This window comes from Maniola hyperantus, chromosome 25, assembly GCF_902806685.2.
Source record: "Maniola hyperantus chromosome 25, iAphHyp1.2, whole genome shotgun sequence".
In the NCBI taxonomy this organism is placed as follows: Eukaryota; Metazoa; Arthropoda; class Insecta; order Lepidoptera; family Nymphalidae; genus Maniola; species Maniola hyperantus.
The window spans coordinates 7,012,561-7,032,070 of record NC_048560.1 but is presented as its reverse complement, the minus strand read 5'-3'; the positions used below and the strand labels follow the sequence as shown (position 1 = coordinate 7,032,070).

The window sequence follows — 19,510 nt, the reverse complement described above, 5'->3', positions numbered from 1 at the left end:
ATAGAACTACATAGAAGTACGCGCACTGCGGGATTAATTCCGCACCGGATTTTGATACATTAAAATTCAAATTTGTGGATTTTAAAACGCACTGCAACTCACCGCACCCTGGTGCGCGCTAGCTCTTAAAAGTTTATTTTGAAAAATCTTTCAATTTCTCTTTCCTTTCGAGAGGGCCTCATACAAACGAAGTTTTATTTAAATTAATAAATACTAGTAAAAGAGTCAGTCAGAAAAACAGGCGAATTATTTATTGGGTATTTTTAGATGAGTTTAGTTAAAATGTCCTCTCACATTAACTTGCGCGTGGATATGGATCACAACGCGTAGATGCTTATCGAGAGTTTTAGTCTTTAAACTAACCTAACTGAAATATTAACTTGATCGGGGAACAAATGCTATTGCAACCACTTGATTGAAATAGCGACCTAAACGCAAAAAGCATTTAATAGTCGTCGAGTCTCGAGTCGAACCGAGACTGCCTTCTAAACGGTCAAACACCCGCATTTATACAAATCGATTCAAAATGGCTGCCCCGCCACAAATTGCGTGACATCGGATGAGTCAAATGTCCAATTCATTAAACTAACTTCAATAAATAAATTGATAATCTTGATCATTACTTTGAATTCAAACCAATTCTTTAAAATAAGCTAAAAATAACTAGTAATTTAGTCAGTGTTGCTGACACTAGATGATGCCCGCAACGTCGTCCGCATGGATTTGCAGATTTTAAAAACCCACCCCGATTGTCCGTCCCGTACTTATGACGTTAAAAGTTACACTGATTCAAATACATGTTATTTGTATGGAACTTTTAATCCCATGTACGTAACTTTGAAATTTGATCTTGGTATGAAAGTTTCTAATTTTAGTTTTTTTCTTCTTTTCAGAATTTTGCTGATGCAGACAGAAAAAGGCACAATGCGATGACTAAAAAGTTAAATTTAGTGAATTAGTTTAGTTCGGTTTAGTGATTAGCCAAAGATTAAGCAGAAAAAAGTGAAACTTTGACAGTGAAGTGTGAAAATGTGTAGGTGATTTTATAAGTGACAGTTGAAACGCTATGTGCTGTGAACTTTCCCATCATGTATCCCAAATTAGGCATTGCGGTCGCCATTTTTTGTGGTAAGTTTAACCCTTTCTTATCTAAGTAAATATTTAGGTTATCTATACTTCAAATATATATATATCTAAATATATAAAAGGAAAAGGTGACTGGCTGACCGACTGATCTATCAACGCACAGCTCAAACTACTGGACGGATCGGGATGAAATTGAGCATGCAAATATCTACTATGCGTAAGAAAGGATATTGGAAAATTCAATCCCTGAGGGGGGAAAATCGAGGTTTGAAATTTGTGTAGTCCACGCTGACGAAGTAGCGAGCATAAGCTAGTAACTCATAAGTAAAATTCATTGCAGAAATGACCCATAGACCAAGTCAGTAACAATTTGCTTGGCTGGCAATATGCTCTATTTATAAAAAAGTCTGTTTTATAATTTTTTCGAATTTATTATTCAAACACTTAAGTCTAGCTTTCCACTTAGTGCTGCTAAAAAAATTAGGCATTTCAGTTTATAGGCTTCCGTACCTCAAAAGAAAAAACGGAACCCTTATAGGATCACTTTGTTGTCTGTCTGTCTGTCTGTCTGTCAAGAAACCTACAGGGTACTTCCCGCTGACCTAGAATCATGAAATTTGGCAGGTAGGTAGATCTTATAGCTGACATTTGGGGGAAAATCTAAAAACCGTGAATTTAGGGTTAGATCACACAAAAAAATTAAATTGTGGTCATGAACTAATAATTAGTATTTTCAATTTTCGAAGTAAGTAACTATATCAAGTGGGGTATCATATGAAAGGTCTTCACCTGTGCATTCTAAAACAGATTTTTATTTATTTTTATGCATCATAGTTTTTGAATTATCCTGCAAAATGTCGAAAAAATACGACTGTAGTACGGAACCCTAATTGCGCGAGCCTGACTCGCACTCGGCCGGTTTTTTAAAACTAAATTCATATTGTATTATGTCTAGTCACTAGTGGGAAACAAATCGAGACGTTTTGCTTTTCAAAAGGAGTAGGTAACTTTTGCATTATTGCGTTAAAATTTATCAAATTTACTTAGATAGGTACTTTGTACGTATAATAATCTCACCCCTGCACCAATTAAATTAATTTCAAACAGTAATTAAGTATAAATTTTTAAAAAAGTTTAATTAATATTTCAATAGTCAAGCAATCGTTCTTCAATTATAAAGTCACAACATTTGTTCGAACAAACAAAACGCAGTTGAAAAACATTTTGTTATGTCAAGTGTTTCGGAATTGAAACAATAAAACAACGGCGGGGTAAGACCGACCCCTTTTTTCGCTTTTAAAAATATTACTAATGCTTTCAAGTGTTAGGTATTGTAAACTCTGAATGCAGAGCTTGAAGTGTCTTGTGTATTTTTAAAACAATGTTTTTGGGTTGCGCGGGGTAAATTTATTTTTTATTTTCTGGTTTTATATTTTTGTATTCGTCTAAGTAAACTAAAGCAGTGTTGATTTATGCATTTTTAGGATTACTTACCTCAAAAGGAAAAATGAAACCCTTATAGGATTACTTTGTTGTCTGTCTGTCAAGAAACCTACAGGGTACTTCCCGCTGACCTAGAAACATGAAATTTGGCAGGTACGTACATAGGTTATGTCAGGTGTTTCGGAATTGACAACAAAACAACGGCGGGGTAAGACCGACCCCTTTTTTCGCTTTTAAAAATATTACTAATGCTTTCAAGTGTTAGGTATTGTAAACTCTGAATGCGAGCTTGAAGTGTCTTGTGTATTTTTAAAACAATGTTTTTGGGTTGCGCGCGGGGTAAAATTTTATTTTTTATTTTCTGGTTTTATATTTTTGTATTCATCTAAGTAAACTGCTTAAAGCAGTGTTGATTTATGCATTTTTGAGTAGGATACGATCGAACAACTCAATATAGTCATGAATTGTATTTTGAATAGTAAGCAGCTTCTGAAAAGTTAACTGTAAAGGTTTGTACGCACCTGAGCGGCGCGGCGCGGCGCTTCAGCGAGCTGCACGTCGCGGCACAGAGCTTCAAAATATCATTTCTATCATTTTGTATGGCGCATATCGCACTAGAGCGGCGCTGCACAGCGCTTCACCGCGCGTTGCCGCGCGGCACGGCTGGAGAGAATATTTTGAAGCGCAGCGAAGCGACGCGCAGTGCAGTGACGCTAGTGCGACATACCCAGCGGCGCGGCGCGGCGCTTCAGTATGCGTACGTCGCTCGAATAAGATACACGCGCATCTTGTTAGGTATTTAAAGTACAGGCAAGAATCGGCAAGATAGACCTCAAAATAAATAACGTAGGTTTAATTTTTGGCACATGACGTGTTCCTCATGCTCTTAGAAGTATATCCTCAAAGGTCCCAACCCCTAGGATGTCGGCTTCCCCCCTTCCCAGTGTCTAAATGTATAAATGTCTCTCCGAGCGTTATGAGAAAACATCAATGGTAAAAATAATCCTGATTAAATAACTATAATATATTATGTACATATTATACCTACCTACTTCATCTAGGTAGAATTAATAGTTTCGGAAATATGCCTACCTATTGTTGTACTTGTGTTTATATTATACTAGCTTATGCCCGCGACGTCGTCCGCGTGGACTACACAAATCTCGAACCCCTATTTTAGGGTTCCGTACCTCAAAAGGAAAAACGGAACTCTTATAGGATCACTTTGTTGTCTGTCTGTCTGTCTGTCTGTCTGTCTGTCCGTCCGTCTGTGTGTCAAGAAACCTACAGGGTACTTCCCGTTGACCTAGAATCATGAAATTTGGCAGGTAGGTAGATCTTATAGCTGACATTTGGGGAAAAATCTGAAAACCCTGAATTTAGAGTTAGATCACACAAAAAAAATTAAATTGTGGTCATGAACTAATAATTAGTATTTTCAACTTTCGAAGTGAGTGACTATACCAAGTGGGGTATCATATGAAAGGTCTTCACCTGTACATTCAAAAACTGATTTTTATTTATTTTTATGCATCATATTTTTTGAATTATCGTGCAAAATGTCGAAAAAATACGACTGTAGTACGGAACCCTCATTGCGCGAGCCTGACTCGCACTTGGCCGGTTTTTTCTCTTCGATAATTCGTTCTTCTTCTGCACAACAAAGAAATAATAATCAAATCCTCTTCACTGTCGCTCATCTTGCGACGTTGTTGCTCGTACGCGAACGGGTATAAAAGTGACGCGCAAGTGACGCGAGGTGCCGCGTACTGAAGTTGTAGTGCGGTAGGCACCGTCGAGCGGCCTGAGGTGAAGCGTTCTGCAGTCGGACTGAAGCGCCGCGCCGCGCCGCTCAGGTGCGTACGAACCTTAAATCTAAATATAAAAGGAAAAGGTCAGTCAGTCAATCAGTCACCTTTTCCTTTTATATACATATTTAGTTTTATCAGTAAATACATTATCGTTTTTGCTACATCAAAATCGGTTAAACGGATAGGCCGTGAAAAAGCACACTTTCGCATTTATAACATTAGAATAACTTTACCTACTCTATACATGAAGAGAAGTTAGTATGACAGAGACAAAAATCTCAGTGGGTCTTAACCATTTTGAGTAAATCACGAACAAATCTTTTCGAATTGAATTTAGAATATTTATTGAAAACATTTTCGTTGTTTCTCTAATAGAGTAGTAAAGATAACATAGTTTCGTTTGTGATTGGTTGGTGTCACAAAATGGTTAACGGCCACTGAGTTTTTGTCTTTGTCATTTGTATGGGATTACATAACAGAGATCCATATACTAACTTCTATCTGTGGATAGTGTATAGATATGTTTCATAGTAGGTAGTCGTATCCGGGCGCTAATACGGGAATTACCCGGATGACTGATGGCCGATTTCAGCTATCCGGGATTCGCGGCTCTCGGCTCGCTCGAGTATGATTGAATACACTTCACTAGTTACTATGTTGATTTATTCTTTTCTATTACGAGCACTAATAGATAGTAATTCACTATTATTTGTTACTTATTATTATAATTGGTTAATCTATAATTCCATACTACATCTATATACAGGGTGGCCGGAGATGTGACGTCTAAAAGAAATATTAATTAAATACCTTACATAGGGGTGATTTGCGATTTTCAGTAGTTTAGGAGATATGAATTTTTTAATGATTTTTTCATAATTTTTCATCCGTCACTGGTTTTTTTTTTTCTCTTTCTGTAGAACGTTGTTGGTCATTTTTTTGTGAAAGTTAGTTACCGTGAACTCAATTTTTGCCTAAAAAAACCGGCCAAGTGCGAGTCAGGCTCGCGCAATGAAGGTTCCGTACTACAGTCGTATTTTTTCGACATTTTGCACTATAATTCAAAAACTATGATGCATAAAAATAAATAAAAATCTGTTTCAGAATGTACCTTTCTTATGATACCCCACTTGATATATGTAGTTATCATACTTCAAAAATGAAAACACTAATTATTAGTTCATGACCACAATTTAATTTTTTTGTGTGATGTACACACAAATTTACGGTTTTCAGATTTTTCCCCGAATGTCAGCTATAAGAGACCCACCTACCTGCCAAATTTCATGATTCTAGGTCAACGGGAAGTACCCTGTAGGTTTCTTGACAGACCGACAGACAGACAACAAAGTGATCCTATAAGGGTTCCGTTTTTCCTTTTGAGGTACGGAACCCTAAAAACAAAATATTTATATGACCTATTTGAAGAAAAGATAAGAAATGTCGAGTTTGTTTGTGTGTCAGTAATTTCTCAATGCTTTATCTTACCACCAACATAGTCTGAACATGTCAAAATGATTGACATTATCTGTTAAATGTATGAATTCTGTTCAGTCAAGTGAGTTCAAGTGTTAAGTTTTTGAATAAAGTACATACTTAAAACAAAACTCTTCGGCCCCATTGTACAAAGTCGTGTGATTGTAACATTACTACAATCGCTATTGTTGTAATTGGTTAAATAATTACACATAATATGTCACGACCTCTAAACTAAAATGTCTCGTGTGCGTAAAATAAAGTGGCACGTCTAAATCTATTGCTATTCTTTTCATAATGTTGCTTGCGGAAAATGATAGCACTAGATTAAGACCTGTTATTTTTATATACCGGTTGAGCTATTGAGGCTCAACCGGTATAGTATATATAATTTAGTTTAGATTAGAGATTGTTACAAGAGAATCGGCCCCATTGTCTGAGCCTCAAGACATTAGGGTTCTGTCCGTTACCAAGAAACTAAACGCATAAATAGTACGGAACCATGTATCAGTTAGAGACTCGCTCTTAGCTAACCTAATCAATATCGTCGGGATGTCAACGTAATTGACTTAAAAAACTTCCAACGAGGCTAAATACTGAAAAAAACTTGCCGAGATCGGTATATTCCTTGATATCCGTTTCCATTATCCATTACGGTACGATTTTGTGTTTAAAAATTATTGTTGTGCTTGGCTTGGCTCTTATGGAATTTGGGTGAAACTGTCTTGGTGTGTGCATCTCGGGTTCTAGTGAAGCGAAATAATATAGTTCGAAGAAGAAACAAAAACCTATAATTGTTTTTTATTGTTTTACTTGCAAAGTTTCATTAAATAGTGAAACAGAGTAAAAATTATTACTCTGTTTCATGGTTAATACCTAATCGATTTTGTTGTTAATATATTCGTGAAACTAAGTAAAAATAACAAGAAGGTTAAGTGTTAATTTTAAGAGAAAACTAATAATTTAAAAAATTGAAATATTTCGAAGCCCGAACAGAATATGCTATGAGAAAGTAAATAAATAATTTAAGCAAATACGCTTTTTCTGCTTTTTTTTTTAAGAAGTCTTTCCCCTCCAATTATGCGTAAAGCTTGTGTTAGGAGTAGGTACGGTACAATAGTGCAACGGGTGGTATTTGAACCGGCGACCTTTCGGTTTTCGGTCCGATCCTTTAACCGTTGAGCTATCGAGGCTCTAAAAAAATCTCTTGAAAAATTTATCGCTTTTTCATAGTACAAACAAGACTAAATTATTGGGTCTTTTTTTATGTTGACAGTAATATACCTATTCAATTATTTGTCGGAAGTTTTTTTTTTTTTTTTTTTTTTTTTATTCAGATACAAGTTAGCCCTTGACTGCAATCTCACCTGGTGGTAAGTGATGATGCAGTCTAAGATGATAGCGGGCTAACCTGGAAGGGGTATGGCAGTTTTTATTAAACCCATACCCCTTTGGTTTCTACACGGCATCGTACCGGAACGCTAAATCGCTTGGCGGCACGGCTTTGCCGGTAGGGTGGTAACTAGCCACGGCCGAAGCCTCCCACCAGAAATTGTCTTTTATGTAACTGTAACATAACGCCCAATGTCAATGGAGCCAAACTTTTCCCTTGCGTCGATGTTTTGCCGACTTTTTTCTTTGTAAAGTAAAGTTTACGACGTCATCCGGCGCTTTCGTATTTTCATAGAGATCAATTTATTCCTATCTTCAGCTGAATCTCGAGTTTTTTGCCTAATATCACAAGTTTATTTTTTTACGCTAGCGAAAACATATAAAGAACTAGCTAACCCGCCCTGGCTTCGCTCGAGTGGAATTTTTGAAAATACTGAAATACCTACTTACCTACTTAATTCTTGCCGAAAGTTTTCTTCGCAAAGTTATTTTGATATCACTCTTAGAAGCAGCAATGTAGAACCAACCAATGTCAAACGAGCTCTGATATCGTTCAGTTTAATTAGATTATAAAATATACTACTACATTTCTCTGTATTGCGTGTAAGTACTATCCAACACACCTAGTTTCTCCTTTCACCAATGGTTGCCTGGTAGAGATTGCTGTGAGCAATAAGGCCGCCTTTGCATAAAATTTTTTTTTTTAGTTTTAGTTTCTTTGTTTTTGTGATGTTATGTAATTTTTTTTGTATGCAATAAAGTATTTCTTTCTATCTATCTATCAGTTTAAGACACTGTGTTAGTGAATCTCCTCGCTGGACAAGTCTTTAATAAATATGTATCTGCTAACTAGATTACCATTTATTCAAATGGAAAAATTGAGTTTTATTCAAGGACTAGGCTATGCTCGCGATTTCGTCCGCGTGGACTACACAAATTTCAAACCCCTATTTCACTCCCTTGAATTTTCAATAAAAAGTTCTTAGCGGATGCCTACGCTAGAATAGCTATCTGCATGCAAACTTTCAGCCCGATCCGTCCAGTAGTTTGATCTGTGCGTTGATAGATCAGTCAGTCAGTCAGTCACCTTTTCCTTTTATATATTTAGATTCTTACTTTAGGTCATTACTACTTTTGACGTGCTACTACAATGAAAACAAATCAAACAAACTGGTTTTTAAAATAGATCTTTACATTAAAAAGAATCAGGTACTATAATTTGTGTCTAGAAAAAAGACTGACATGAAAAATACCCAATAAACATTCCGTGATACGTTTTACTAGACGAGATTATACTCGTACTGGTACCTGTTATTACAAGAAAGAACGCACATCATTATCGACCGGGAACTCCTCCTATAAAGAACCTATTACAAACAACAGACATGCCAAAAGAAACCTTGTGATCTACACAATAAAGTTAAAAATATATATTTTAATAAAATAATAAGACACGTTGACAAAGCTCGCAAAGAATTCCTCTTATATCCATATCAAAGACGTACATAAAATAGACCTTATATTAAAAAGTTTTAATATTCATAAAATAAATTGTCAGAGTCACTATAAAGAATTCACTGAAAGAAAGACAAACGGAATTCAACCTAAACTGTTAAGAATAGAATCGAAATTGGAATAGAAAGAATATTGACCAGAAACTAGTGATGTGAACATCATCGATAGTTACTAGTTAGTACAAACGGGAGCGGGTACCTCTTACAGCTTTTGAATTTAGAACGCGTTGTGGTCCACATCGATTTAATCGAAAGTTATATGAGATTTTATTACACTAGTGCTGCGATAAAATCGATATGCTTTTGTTTCCCATCCCGGATGTCGCGTTTAAATCATAGGAATTTGCCAAATTTAGCAAGGATTTTATGAAAAAGCTTTACACATGATTTTTCACGTGCTACCTGTGAAATAGTCCATTTCTAGTTACTAGTTAATAAAAACGGGAGCTGTATACAGCCTCTTATAGCGTTTGAATTTAGAACTCGTTGTGGTCCACGTCGATTTAATCGAAAGAGCCCACTAGTGCTGGGATAAAATCGATATGCTTTTGTTTCGTTCGGGATGTCGCGTTTAAATCATAGGAATTTGCCGCGCGCCGGTTGGTCGTGTAAAAATATACAGAGCTTTTTGATTTTCGAATTATGATCCGGAAAACATTTTTAGCTTCCGTAACACTGGTTGTTCGAATTTCGAAATATAAAATAAATTTTTCTAGGTTTTTTAGAGCGTGCAAAAATAATTATTTAGTTAACTGTTTTTCATTTTAGCTTGATGTTTTAAAATATGCTTTTTGACGTGGAAATGAAACGTTTGGTTATTGAGTTAGTTACGCTTTTAAAATATAGTATGTGTATGTAATTTTGAATTGTAACGACTAACGAGGCCATAGTAATTATCGGGAACTCTTTTGGGCGACAAAAAAACCTGCATTCACATCGGTCAAACCATCAAATTAGAACCGAAACGGACGAAAATTGAGTCTCGTTTTTTGAATTTTTGAAGTCGGTTAAAAACAGCGCAGCGGGCATTTTTTTAAAAAACTATTATGCCTACAAATACATAAAAATCTGTTTTAGAATGTACAAGTAAAGCCCTTTCATATGATACCCCACTTGTTATAGCAATCTTACTTTGGAAGTCGAAAATAGCAATATTTGTTCATGAACACATTTTAATTTTTTTCTTGTGATGTAACCACAAATTACAGTTTTTCAGATTTTTCCCCTAATGTCTGCTATAAGACCTACATACCTGCCAAATTTCATGATTCTAGGTCAACGGGAAGTACCCTGTAGGTTTCTTGACAGACAACAAAGTGATCCTATAAGAGTTCCGTTTTTCCTTTTGAGGTACGGACCCTAAAAACAGCATTAAAATCGGTCAATCCGGAATCAATTAATAATAATATATAGGTACTTAATAATATTTTTTTTAAAGTCGGTTAAAAATATACGTCGTATAGTTTAAAATTTTTTTTTCATGCACACGTGTTTGATATTCCAAAGAATTTTTTTTTAAATCCTGTCATTTACGGAGACGCGTAAGCCCGTGTACACACGCGAGTGACAATTGAAATAACAAACAGACTGGTTAATTTGAGCGTGCTTGTGCCATGTGAATCCCGCGCTTAAGGCTGACAGTGTAAACTATGTTTTATGACGACGGGCCGAGTTAGGAGCGCGAGCGGTTTTTATTTCAGAAATTTTTGTTTTAGTCCTACTTACCTACCACCTGTAAGTGCGAGCGAAACAGACAGATAACTCGATGACTCAGTTTAAAATTCGTCGACTATAGTGTTCGATACTCAAAACGCTTATAATTGCCTGTTAATAAGTAAAACACGGAACACCTCAGTGTCGATCTGTCTGTCTGTCTTTCACGTATATTTTAGTCGGAAAATTTACGGAATTGTGTAAGCCCGTGTACACGCGAGTGACAGTTGAAATAACAAACAGACTGGTTAATTTGAGCGTACTTGTGCCATGTGAATCCCGCGCTTAAGGCTCACAGTGTAAACTATGTTTTATGACGAGTTAGGAGCGCGAGCGGTTTTTATTTCAGCCATTTTTGTTAGTGTTCGATACTCAAAATGCTCATAAGTGCCTGTTATTGAGTAAAAAGCGGGACACCTCGGTGTCGATCTGTCTGTCTGTCTTTCACGCCTCCTATAGTATTAGCCGATAAAGAGTTCCATATCTCCCATTTTCCTTGAGAATTCAACGCTTTTCACTTTCATCTCACTTTAATTTCACTATCACTTTATTGCTCGCCATTTTCCAATGAAATGTACCACACAAACCGCCAGGAGCATTCACCCCTGTAGAGTTTGTCGCGTCGCCTTATAAGAACCTCTCGGCGCCCACTCGCCTCCTATAGTATTAGCCGATGAAGTGTTCTTTGTCTTCCCCTTTTCCTTTCCTTTTCCTTTAAGAAATCAACGCTTTATACCCTCATTTTTCTTGCATTAAAAAGTTTTGCTGCATAATTTGCATGATCCCTTTTTGATTCTTTTTCTTTTTCTTCGTCCTAGTATCTTATCAGTCAGTAATTAACTATAGATGATGCCCGCGACTTCTGCCCACGCGGCAGAAGTAGGCTTTAGGTTTTTATCGAAAAAATCCCGTGGGAACATTTTAATTTTTCGGGATAAAAAGTATCCCACGTCCGAGTTTTGAAACGTGTAACATTTGCAAAATTATAAAAACAATTTATTTTTTTATTTTTATAAAAGAATATTAGCCATGTTAAATGACTAATATTCCCCTTTCCTCTCCAACTAAGCGTCAGGCTTGTGCTAGGAGTAGGTACGACAATTATAGTGCAACGGGCGGGGTTTGAACCGTCGACCTTTCGGTTTTCAGTCCACTCCTTTACCGGTTGAGCTATTGAGGCTCTTTTTCGGAATTTTCAGTGATTTTTCGTGAAACGTTTCATTTCTAGCATTAAGTACTGCTGATGCCTGCGACTTCGTCCGCGTAGATCTAGGTTTTTAGAAATCCAGTGGGAACTCTTTGATTTTTCGGTCCACCGCTAGTACTTGTACTAGCTGATGCCTGTTCTGTAAAGCTGTGATAGCCTGGGGGTTAGGATATCTCCTAATCGGAGGTCGGGGCTTCGATCCCGGGCACGCACCTCTAACTCTTCGGAGTTTTGTGCATTTTAAGTTATTAAATATCATTTGCTTTAAACCTGCATGCCTGAGAGTTCTCCATAATGTTCTTTAAGGTGTATTAAGTCTGTGGATTCGCACTTGGCCAGCATGGTAGACTATGGTCAACTCACTCTGAGAGGAGACCCGTGCTCTGTAGTGAGCCGGCGATGGGTTAATAACACGGAACAGAAAAAACTGTTTTTTCTGTTCCGTGGTTAATAACGATGACGCCTGCGACTTCGTCAGCTACTACTCACAGAAGTCTATCTTCAAAGCAGCTTAGAATTCACCGCAAAATTAAAACAACTTTGCAAGTTCGAGGCACGTGTGTACATAATAATGAATATAAAGACGTATCACACGAGATGTCTGCCCTCGCGTGGGCTAAGTGCCCTCGAAAGGGGACGTGAGATGCTTCTGAACCGACGCCCTAATACATATGCATGGGGCGATGAAGGAAAAATATATGTAACCCATTTTCTGATACATTTTTCATTTCATATTAAAAGTGGTGATAGCCTACATATTAAGACATTGACCTCCTATTCTAGTGTCCAAGGTTCGATCCTGGGCACGATAAATTTTTCGGAGTTGTGCTTTTTGAGCCTAAATGTCTGATAGACTATTCCACTATGTTCTCAAAGGTGTATGATGTCACAGGCAACAAAATAAATGCTTCTATTTTTTTTATCTTTATTTTTAGCCAGGGCTTTATCGCTTAGCGATTATGTCGTCCCCGTATACAAATCAGCCCACTAATTAAAGACTATTAAATTTTATATGTATCACCACATTAGGTATCGCATATTGGCCTTGAATTCATAGCAAAATTAAAACAACGTGGTAAGTTCGAGGCACGTGTGTACATAATGAATATAAAGACGTATCACACGAGATGTCTGCCCTCGCGTGGGCTAAGTGCCCTCGAAAGGGGACGTGAGATGCTTCTGAACCGACGCCCTAATACATATGCATGGGGCGATGAAGGAAAAATATATGTAACCCATTTTCTGATACATTTTTCATTTCATATTAAAAGTGGTGATAGCCTACATATTAAGACATTGGCCTCCTATTCTAGTGTCCAAGGTTCGATCCTGGGCACGATAAATTTTTCGGAGTTGTGCTTTTTGAGCCTTAATGTCTGATAGACTATTCCACTATGTTCTCAAAGGTGTATGATGTCACAGGCAACAAAATTAATGCTTCTATTTTTTTATCTTTATTTTTAGCCAGGGCTTTATCGCTTAGCGATTATGTCGTCCCCGTATACAAATCAGCCCACTAATTAAAGACTATTAAATTTTATATGTATCACCACATTAGGTATCGCATATTGGCCTTGAATTCATAGCAAAATTAAAACAACGTGGTAAGTTCGAGGCACGTGTGTACATAATAATGAATATAAAGACGTATAACACGAGATGTCTGCCCTCGCGTGGGCTAAGTGCCCTCGAAAGTGGACGTGAGATGCTTCTGAACCGACGACCTTATACATATGCATGGGGCGATGAAGGAAAAATATATGTAACCCAGTTTCTGATAGATTTTTCATTTAATATTAAAAGTAGTGATAGCCTAGTGGTTAAGACGTTGGCCTCCTGTTTAAATGCCCTAGGTTCGATCCCGGGCATGTCTAACTTTTCGAAGTTATGTCCTTTTGAGATTCCAGCACCTTTTGAATAGAATGCGAACTGTGGAATCAACTACAATAGAGCCTCAATAGCTCAACGGGTAGTCATATTAGTCATTTAACATGGCTAATTTTGTTTAAAGAAAAAAAAACTCCCTTCGGCTGTGTTCCCTTTAGATTACAACATAACGGACCAACAAATTCCTGAAAGGCCGGCAACGCATCAGCGGTTCCTATGGTGCTGCAAATGTTCATGGGCGGCGGTAATCACTTAACATCAGGTGACCCGCCTGCTCGTTTGCTCGTTATCTCTATCAAAAAAAATTGTAAGTAAGTTAAAATAGTAATAGTAAGTTTTTCGACTAAAACATTCTTCAAATGACGACGGCCTTTCAAATAAAATTAAAACTTTTCCAACGTCAATATCACGTTCCGTCGTACACCACTTTATGTCGATAAATCTATTAAGGTAAAACCGGCCAAGTGCGAGTCAGGCTCGCGCAATGAGGGTTCCGTACTAAGGTCGTATTTTTTCGACATTTTGCACGATAATTCAAAAACTATGATGCATAAAAATAAATAAAAATCTGTTTTAGAATGTACAAGTGAAGACCTTTCATATGATACCCCCACTTGATATAGTCACTCACTTCGAAAGTTGAAAATACTAATTATTAGTTCATGACCACAATTTTTTTTTTTTGTGTGATCTAACCCTAAATTAACGGTTTTCAGATTTTTTCCCCAAATGTCAGCTATAAGATATATCTGCCAAATTTCATGATTCTAGGTCAACGGGAAGTACCCTGTAGGTTTCTTGGCAGACAGACAGACAGACAGACAACAAAGTGATCCTATAAGGGTTCCGTTTTTCCTTTTGAGGTACGGAACCCTAAAAATAAACTTTTGTACTGAAAAAATAGACTGGCTTTCAGTAATAAAGTAGCGACTACCTAAGTTCTCAAACTAAAAAGGTTTCAGAGTGGAAAAATTGGATTTCGTCCATATTAGCCGTTAATTACCCTCCGATACTGTAAAAAGGCACAACCGGCAGGCTTAGTATGACATGTTTACGTCTCACCAACGTTCACAGTTAACGACAGTAAGGAAACATCTAACAAAACGTCGAGGCTTCGACGTCACAGACAAGCGTCCAGAGTTAGTACATTTTTGACGCTAGGCAGCCCTAAGGCACCATAGCCTAATATTTGACTTATCGTCGATTCAGGGTCAAATCGAGAGTTCTCTCACTTTAGTTCACTCTGCCAACGTTGACTAAATTCGAGCGTCGAAACACTTAAGCGTTTATGTAAAATGGACTTTAATAGCCTTGTTTCCAAGTTCGTCCACACATCTAAAGCCAAGCGGAAACCTTGTGAAGTTAAAATCAGCCGTACTAAATTTTCGTCTTTAAATCAGTGATGTTTAGATCCATTTTACTCTGACGCTATTCAGTTTCGATGCTCGAATACTATCGACTTTGGTGAAATGTTAATCTCGTATTCGTATCTCGTACTAGGCTCACTGATGCGATTACGGGGGACAATTGAAATCTCCGGCGGGACAGATCGGATACACTCAGAATCCATTCGATTGGATGGACAGGCTGGAGTTTCAATTTTACAGCTTTTTTTGTAATTGGAAATACTTCTTTTTTATTAGCTTGTTACTGTAAATATAGTTAGTTGCTCCCGGCTGTATTCAGTGATTAGTCGACGTAAGCGCGACTAGTTTCGAACCCATCCGGGGTTCTTTTTCACAGGGATACAGCTCGCAACGCGTCGCGGTTAAGGCTATTCTCATATAACTATATGTTTCGGTATATATCTTGCATAATATACCTATCGTTAGAATTCATACATCCTCCCGAGTGACACTGGTAATAACTTTCTAAAAAAATCAATATGACATCTGTATAATATGTATTCAAAAATGTTTTTTTAACTCTTTTTTAACGTTTTCTTGCAGGGTAGTCAGCTAATATTTCTAAATTCAGCGTCGAACCTACTCCTAACACAAGTTATACGCTTAGTTGGAGGGGAAAGGGAAATATTAGTCAACATGACAAACTTGGCTGATATTCTTTAAAAAAAATTGATTATGACAGTCACATGTTGATGAATCAATTCCTAATCTAAATATATAAAAGGAAAAGGTGACTGACTGACTGAATGACTGACTAACTGACTGATCTATCAACGCACAGCTCAAACTACTGGACGGATCGGGCTGAAATTTGGCATGCAGATAGCTATTATAACGTAGGCATCCGCTAAGAAAGGATTTTTGAAAATTCAACTCCCAAGGGGGTGAAATAGGGTTTTGAAATTTTGTAGTCCACGCGGACGAAGTCGCGAGCATAAGCTAGTCTTTCTATATATATAAAAGGAAAAATTGACTGACTGACTGACTGACTGACTGACTGATCTATCAACGCACAGCTCAAACTACTGGACGGATCACGCTGAAGTTCAGCATGCAGATAGCTAATGTGACGTAGGCATCCGCTAAGAAAGGTTTTTTCAAAATTCAACCCCTAATAGGGTAAAATAGGAGTTTGAAGTTTGTATGAAAGTCTGTCAATTTTGAAGTTGTCGATATTGTTTATAAAGATATTTTTGTTATTAGCAGTATGACATATTTTATTAAGCTCTTACGTTAAAATCTCATAGTTAAAGATCAACCCTAATGGTGTTCAATAGGGGTTTAAAATGTGTGTAGTCCACGCGGACGAAGTCGCGGGCATAAGCTAGTGCTAATATACTTTTACTTTTATTACAGCACTCTCGTCGGTCAGTGGTGGTCAACAGCAGTACTTCAGAGTGGCACCGAGGAGTCTGCGAGTGCAAGAAGGCTCTGAAGCGGTACTGGAGTGTGCTGTGGCCAACTTGGGGGGCCAAGTGCAGTGGGCTAAGGATGGATTTGCTCTCGGTAAGTCTACTTTAAGTCTCATCATCATCATCATCAACCAATAGACGTCCACTGCTGGACATAGTCCTCTTGTAGGGACTTCACACGCCACGGTATTACGCCGCCTGGATCCAGCGGCTCCCTTGCGACTTGTCTGATCTCGTCCGTCCAGCTAGTGAGGGGTCTTCCAACGCTGCGTCTTCCGGTGCGAGGTCGCCATTCTAGCACCTTGGGACCCCAACGTCTATCGGTTGCACGAACTATGTGCCCTGCCCATTGCCACTTCAGCTTCGCAACCCGTTGAGCTATGTCGGTTACTCTAGTTCTCCTACGGATCTCCTCATTTCCTCATTGATCACGTAGAAAAACTCCGCACATAGCTCTCTCCATCGCCCGCTGAGTGACTCTGAGTTTTCTTATGAGGCCCATAGTTAGCGACCATGTCTCGGATCCATATGTCATCACTGGCAACACGCACTGTTCGAAGACTTTGGTCTTCAAGCACTGAGGAATTTTGGACAAGAAGACATCTCGAAGCTTCCTGAACGCTGCCCAACCGAGTTGGATTCGATGGTTGTCTAGTCTAGTTTAAGTCTAGTCTAGTTTAAAGCTGTGATAGCCCAGTGTTTAGGACGTCCGCCTAATCGGCGGGGTGATTACGTAAAACGTTGAAGTAGCGACAGCAACGCGACAGCAGTAGAAATGCGACAGTTCATTTGCTGTCTCTATTCTTCTTCTTATTTTGCTTTGTGGCTATTGCTGTCTCTCTCTAGCCGCTGTTACGTGTGACGTTTGACAGCAATGATCGCGAACCCTTCTCACTCCTCCAGCCCGAACTGTCCAGTAGTTTGAGCTGTGCGTTGATAGATCAGTCAGTCAGTCACATTTTTCTTTTATATATTTAGATTTCACACGGTCATCGTAGAAAAATCGTTTTTTTAGGGTTCCGTACCTCAAAAGGAAAAACGGAACCCTTATAGGATCACTTTGTTGTCTGTCTGTCTGTCTGCCCGTCTGTCTGTCAAGAAACTTACAGGGTACTTCCCGTTGACCTAGAATCATGAAATTTGGCAGAAAGGTGGGTCTTATAACTGACATTTGGGGAAAAATCTGAAAACCGTGAATTTAGGGTAAATTGTGGTCATGAACTAATAATTAGTATTTTCAACTTTGGAAGTGAGTGACTATATCAAGTGGGGTATCATATGAAAGGTCTTCACCTGTACATTCTAAAACAGATTTTTATGTATTTTTATGCATCATAGTTTTTGAATTATCGTGCAAAATGTCGAAAATATGCGACTGTAGTACGGAACCCTCATTGCGCGAGCCTGACTCGCACTTGGCCGGTTTTTATTTTAAATGTATATGTAGTTTAGCCACTTATCTCCTACTCCATCCATACCTACTATAAAAAGTTGATATTTCCCAAAAAAATGTACGTTGGCAGTTTTCATCTCGGATATCCTCTTAATCTGTTCAACATCGCCGCTTGTCCGTTATCAGTTTTGGCGGGTCGTTTATCAAAACACTGCTCAGTACGCTTAGTATAAGATTTACAAGTAAACTTTTACAAGTGCTTTTGAATCGTCAAATTGTTTACTTGAATAAAAATATATTCTATTCTATTCTATTCTCCGTCTCACCACTGTTGCTACAATTCGAGAGTTGAAACACAATAACGTCAAAGTAAAATGGACCTAAAGAGCCTTGAATTAGATAGATTTTTAGTACGGACATGCGATGTATATAATAAGAAATATGTACAATTAGATCATTTTCAACACAAGTTTGGTAAATTTTTGGCTGAAATAAAAAAGTTTAAATAATAATAATATGTAGGTATAGCATGATTAGAATTATATATACTTTAATTGTAACCACTTCATAACAAACTAAATCATTTTAATTTAATTTAATGTAATTACTAACCTAACTAACTCCCGCACAAAATTCAATAGATATATAATGTAAATAAGTGAACACTTAATAAGCACTTTATAGTACAAACTAGAAATATGTAGCGAAGTAAAAATGTAAAAGCTCTATTGAAGTCAAAAATTCAATGCCACTGATTTGAATTCCGAATGTTTCCGCTTGGAGCGCTGGCTGTAGTTGTGTAGACAAACTTGAGCTTTAAAACAAGGCAGTTAAAATTTACTATAACGCGGAAATGTTTCGACACTCGAATACTATCAACGTTGGTGAGACATGAAATCTCATACTAAGCTTACTGAGTACAAGTCCTTTTTAATCTATAAGTAGTACAACAGCAAGAAATATTGTTTATCGGCCTTTAGAACGAGATTGCGGCTTCGTAGAGCGTTTTCTCTGTCACTCATACCTATGTGGCGTTTTGTCGGTCTCAACGATAGAGACAACGCTCTACGAAATCGCTATCTCTTCTAAAGGCCGATGTACAATATTTCCTGCCGACTACTGTACGCAACAGGGCGAGATGGTAATCGGTATGGGGACGCGCCCCGCACTCCCCACTAGCACAGCCCCCGTGCTAATCCGGTGCGGGATAGCATGAGTGACGAGCGAGTGTGCGGGGCGTCCCCCTGCCTCATACCTCGATTGCCATCTCGACCTGTCGCTGACTAAGATTGTATTTTGACCACCTCCCTGACATAGTGGGGAATGCTAGGGCCTTATAATGGGAGGTCTTAATTTAATTCCTGGTCGATTTGTAGGGAAATCCATATTAATACTACAAATGCAAAAGGTTGTCTGTCTATCTTGAGCCCGATCCCTCCAATAGTTTGAGCTGTGCGTTGATAGATCATTCAGTCAGTCAGTCCGTCCGTCAGCTTTTCCTTTTATATAATTATATAGAAGAAGACCGGTGAAGGAAAACATCGTGAGGAAACCTGCATGCCTGAGAGTTCTCCCACCATTGTTCTCAAAAGGTGTGTGAAATCTACCAATCCGCACATGGCCAAAACCCTTCTCAGTCTGAGAGGAGACCCGTGCTCTGTAGTGAGCCGGCGATGGGTTGATCATGATGATGATATAGAAGAAGGAGATGAATAAGATTGGCTCTTTATTCAGTCAAAATTAAACAAAAACAACACCATGAAAGAGTTA

The 19,510-nt window shown here is 38.0% G+C and overlaps 1 protein-coding gene across 1 annotated transcript in view; it reads left to right on the top strand.

Moving 5' to 3' along the window:
- Positions 1-19,510, top strand: part of sns (sticks and stones) — a 345,229-nt gene that overhangs the window by 19,111 nt on the left and 306,608 nt on the right. Inside the window, exons 2-3 of the mRNA XM_069507275.1 lie at positions 894-1,128; positions 16,292-16,441. Coding sequence (XP_069363376.1) covers positions 1,089-1,128; positions 16,292-16,441 — 190 coding nt within the window. The 5' untranslated portion in view covers positions 894-1,088. The remainder of the gene's footprint in view (positions 1-893; positions 1,129-16,291; positions 16,442-19,510) is intronic.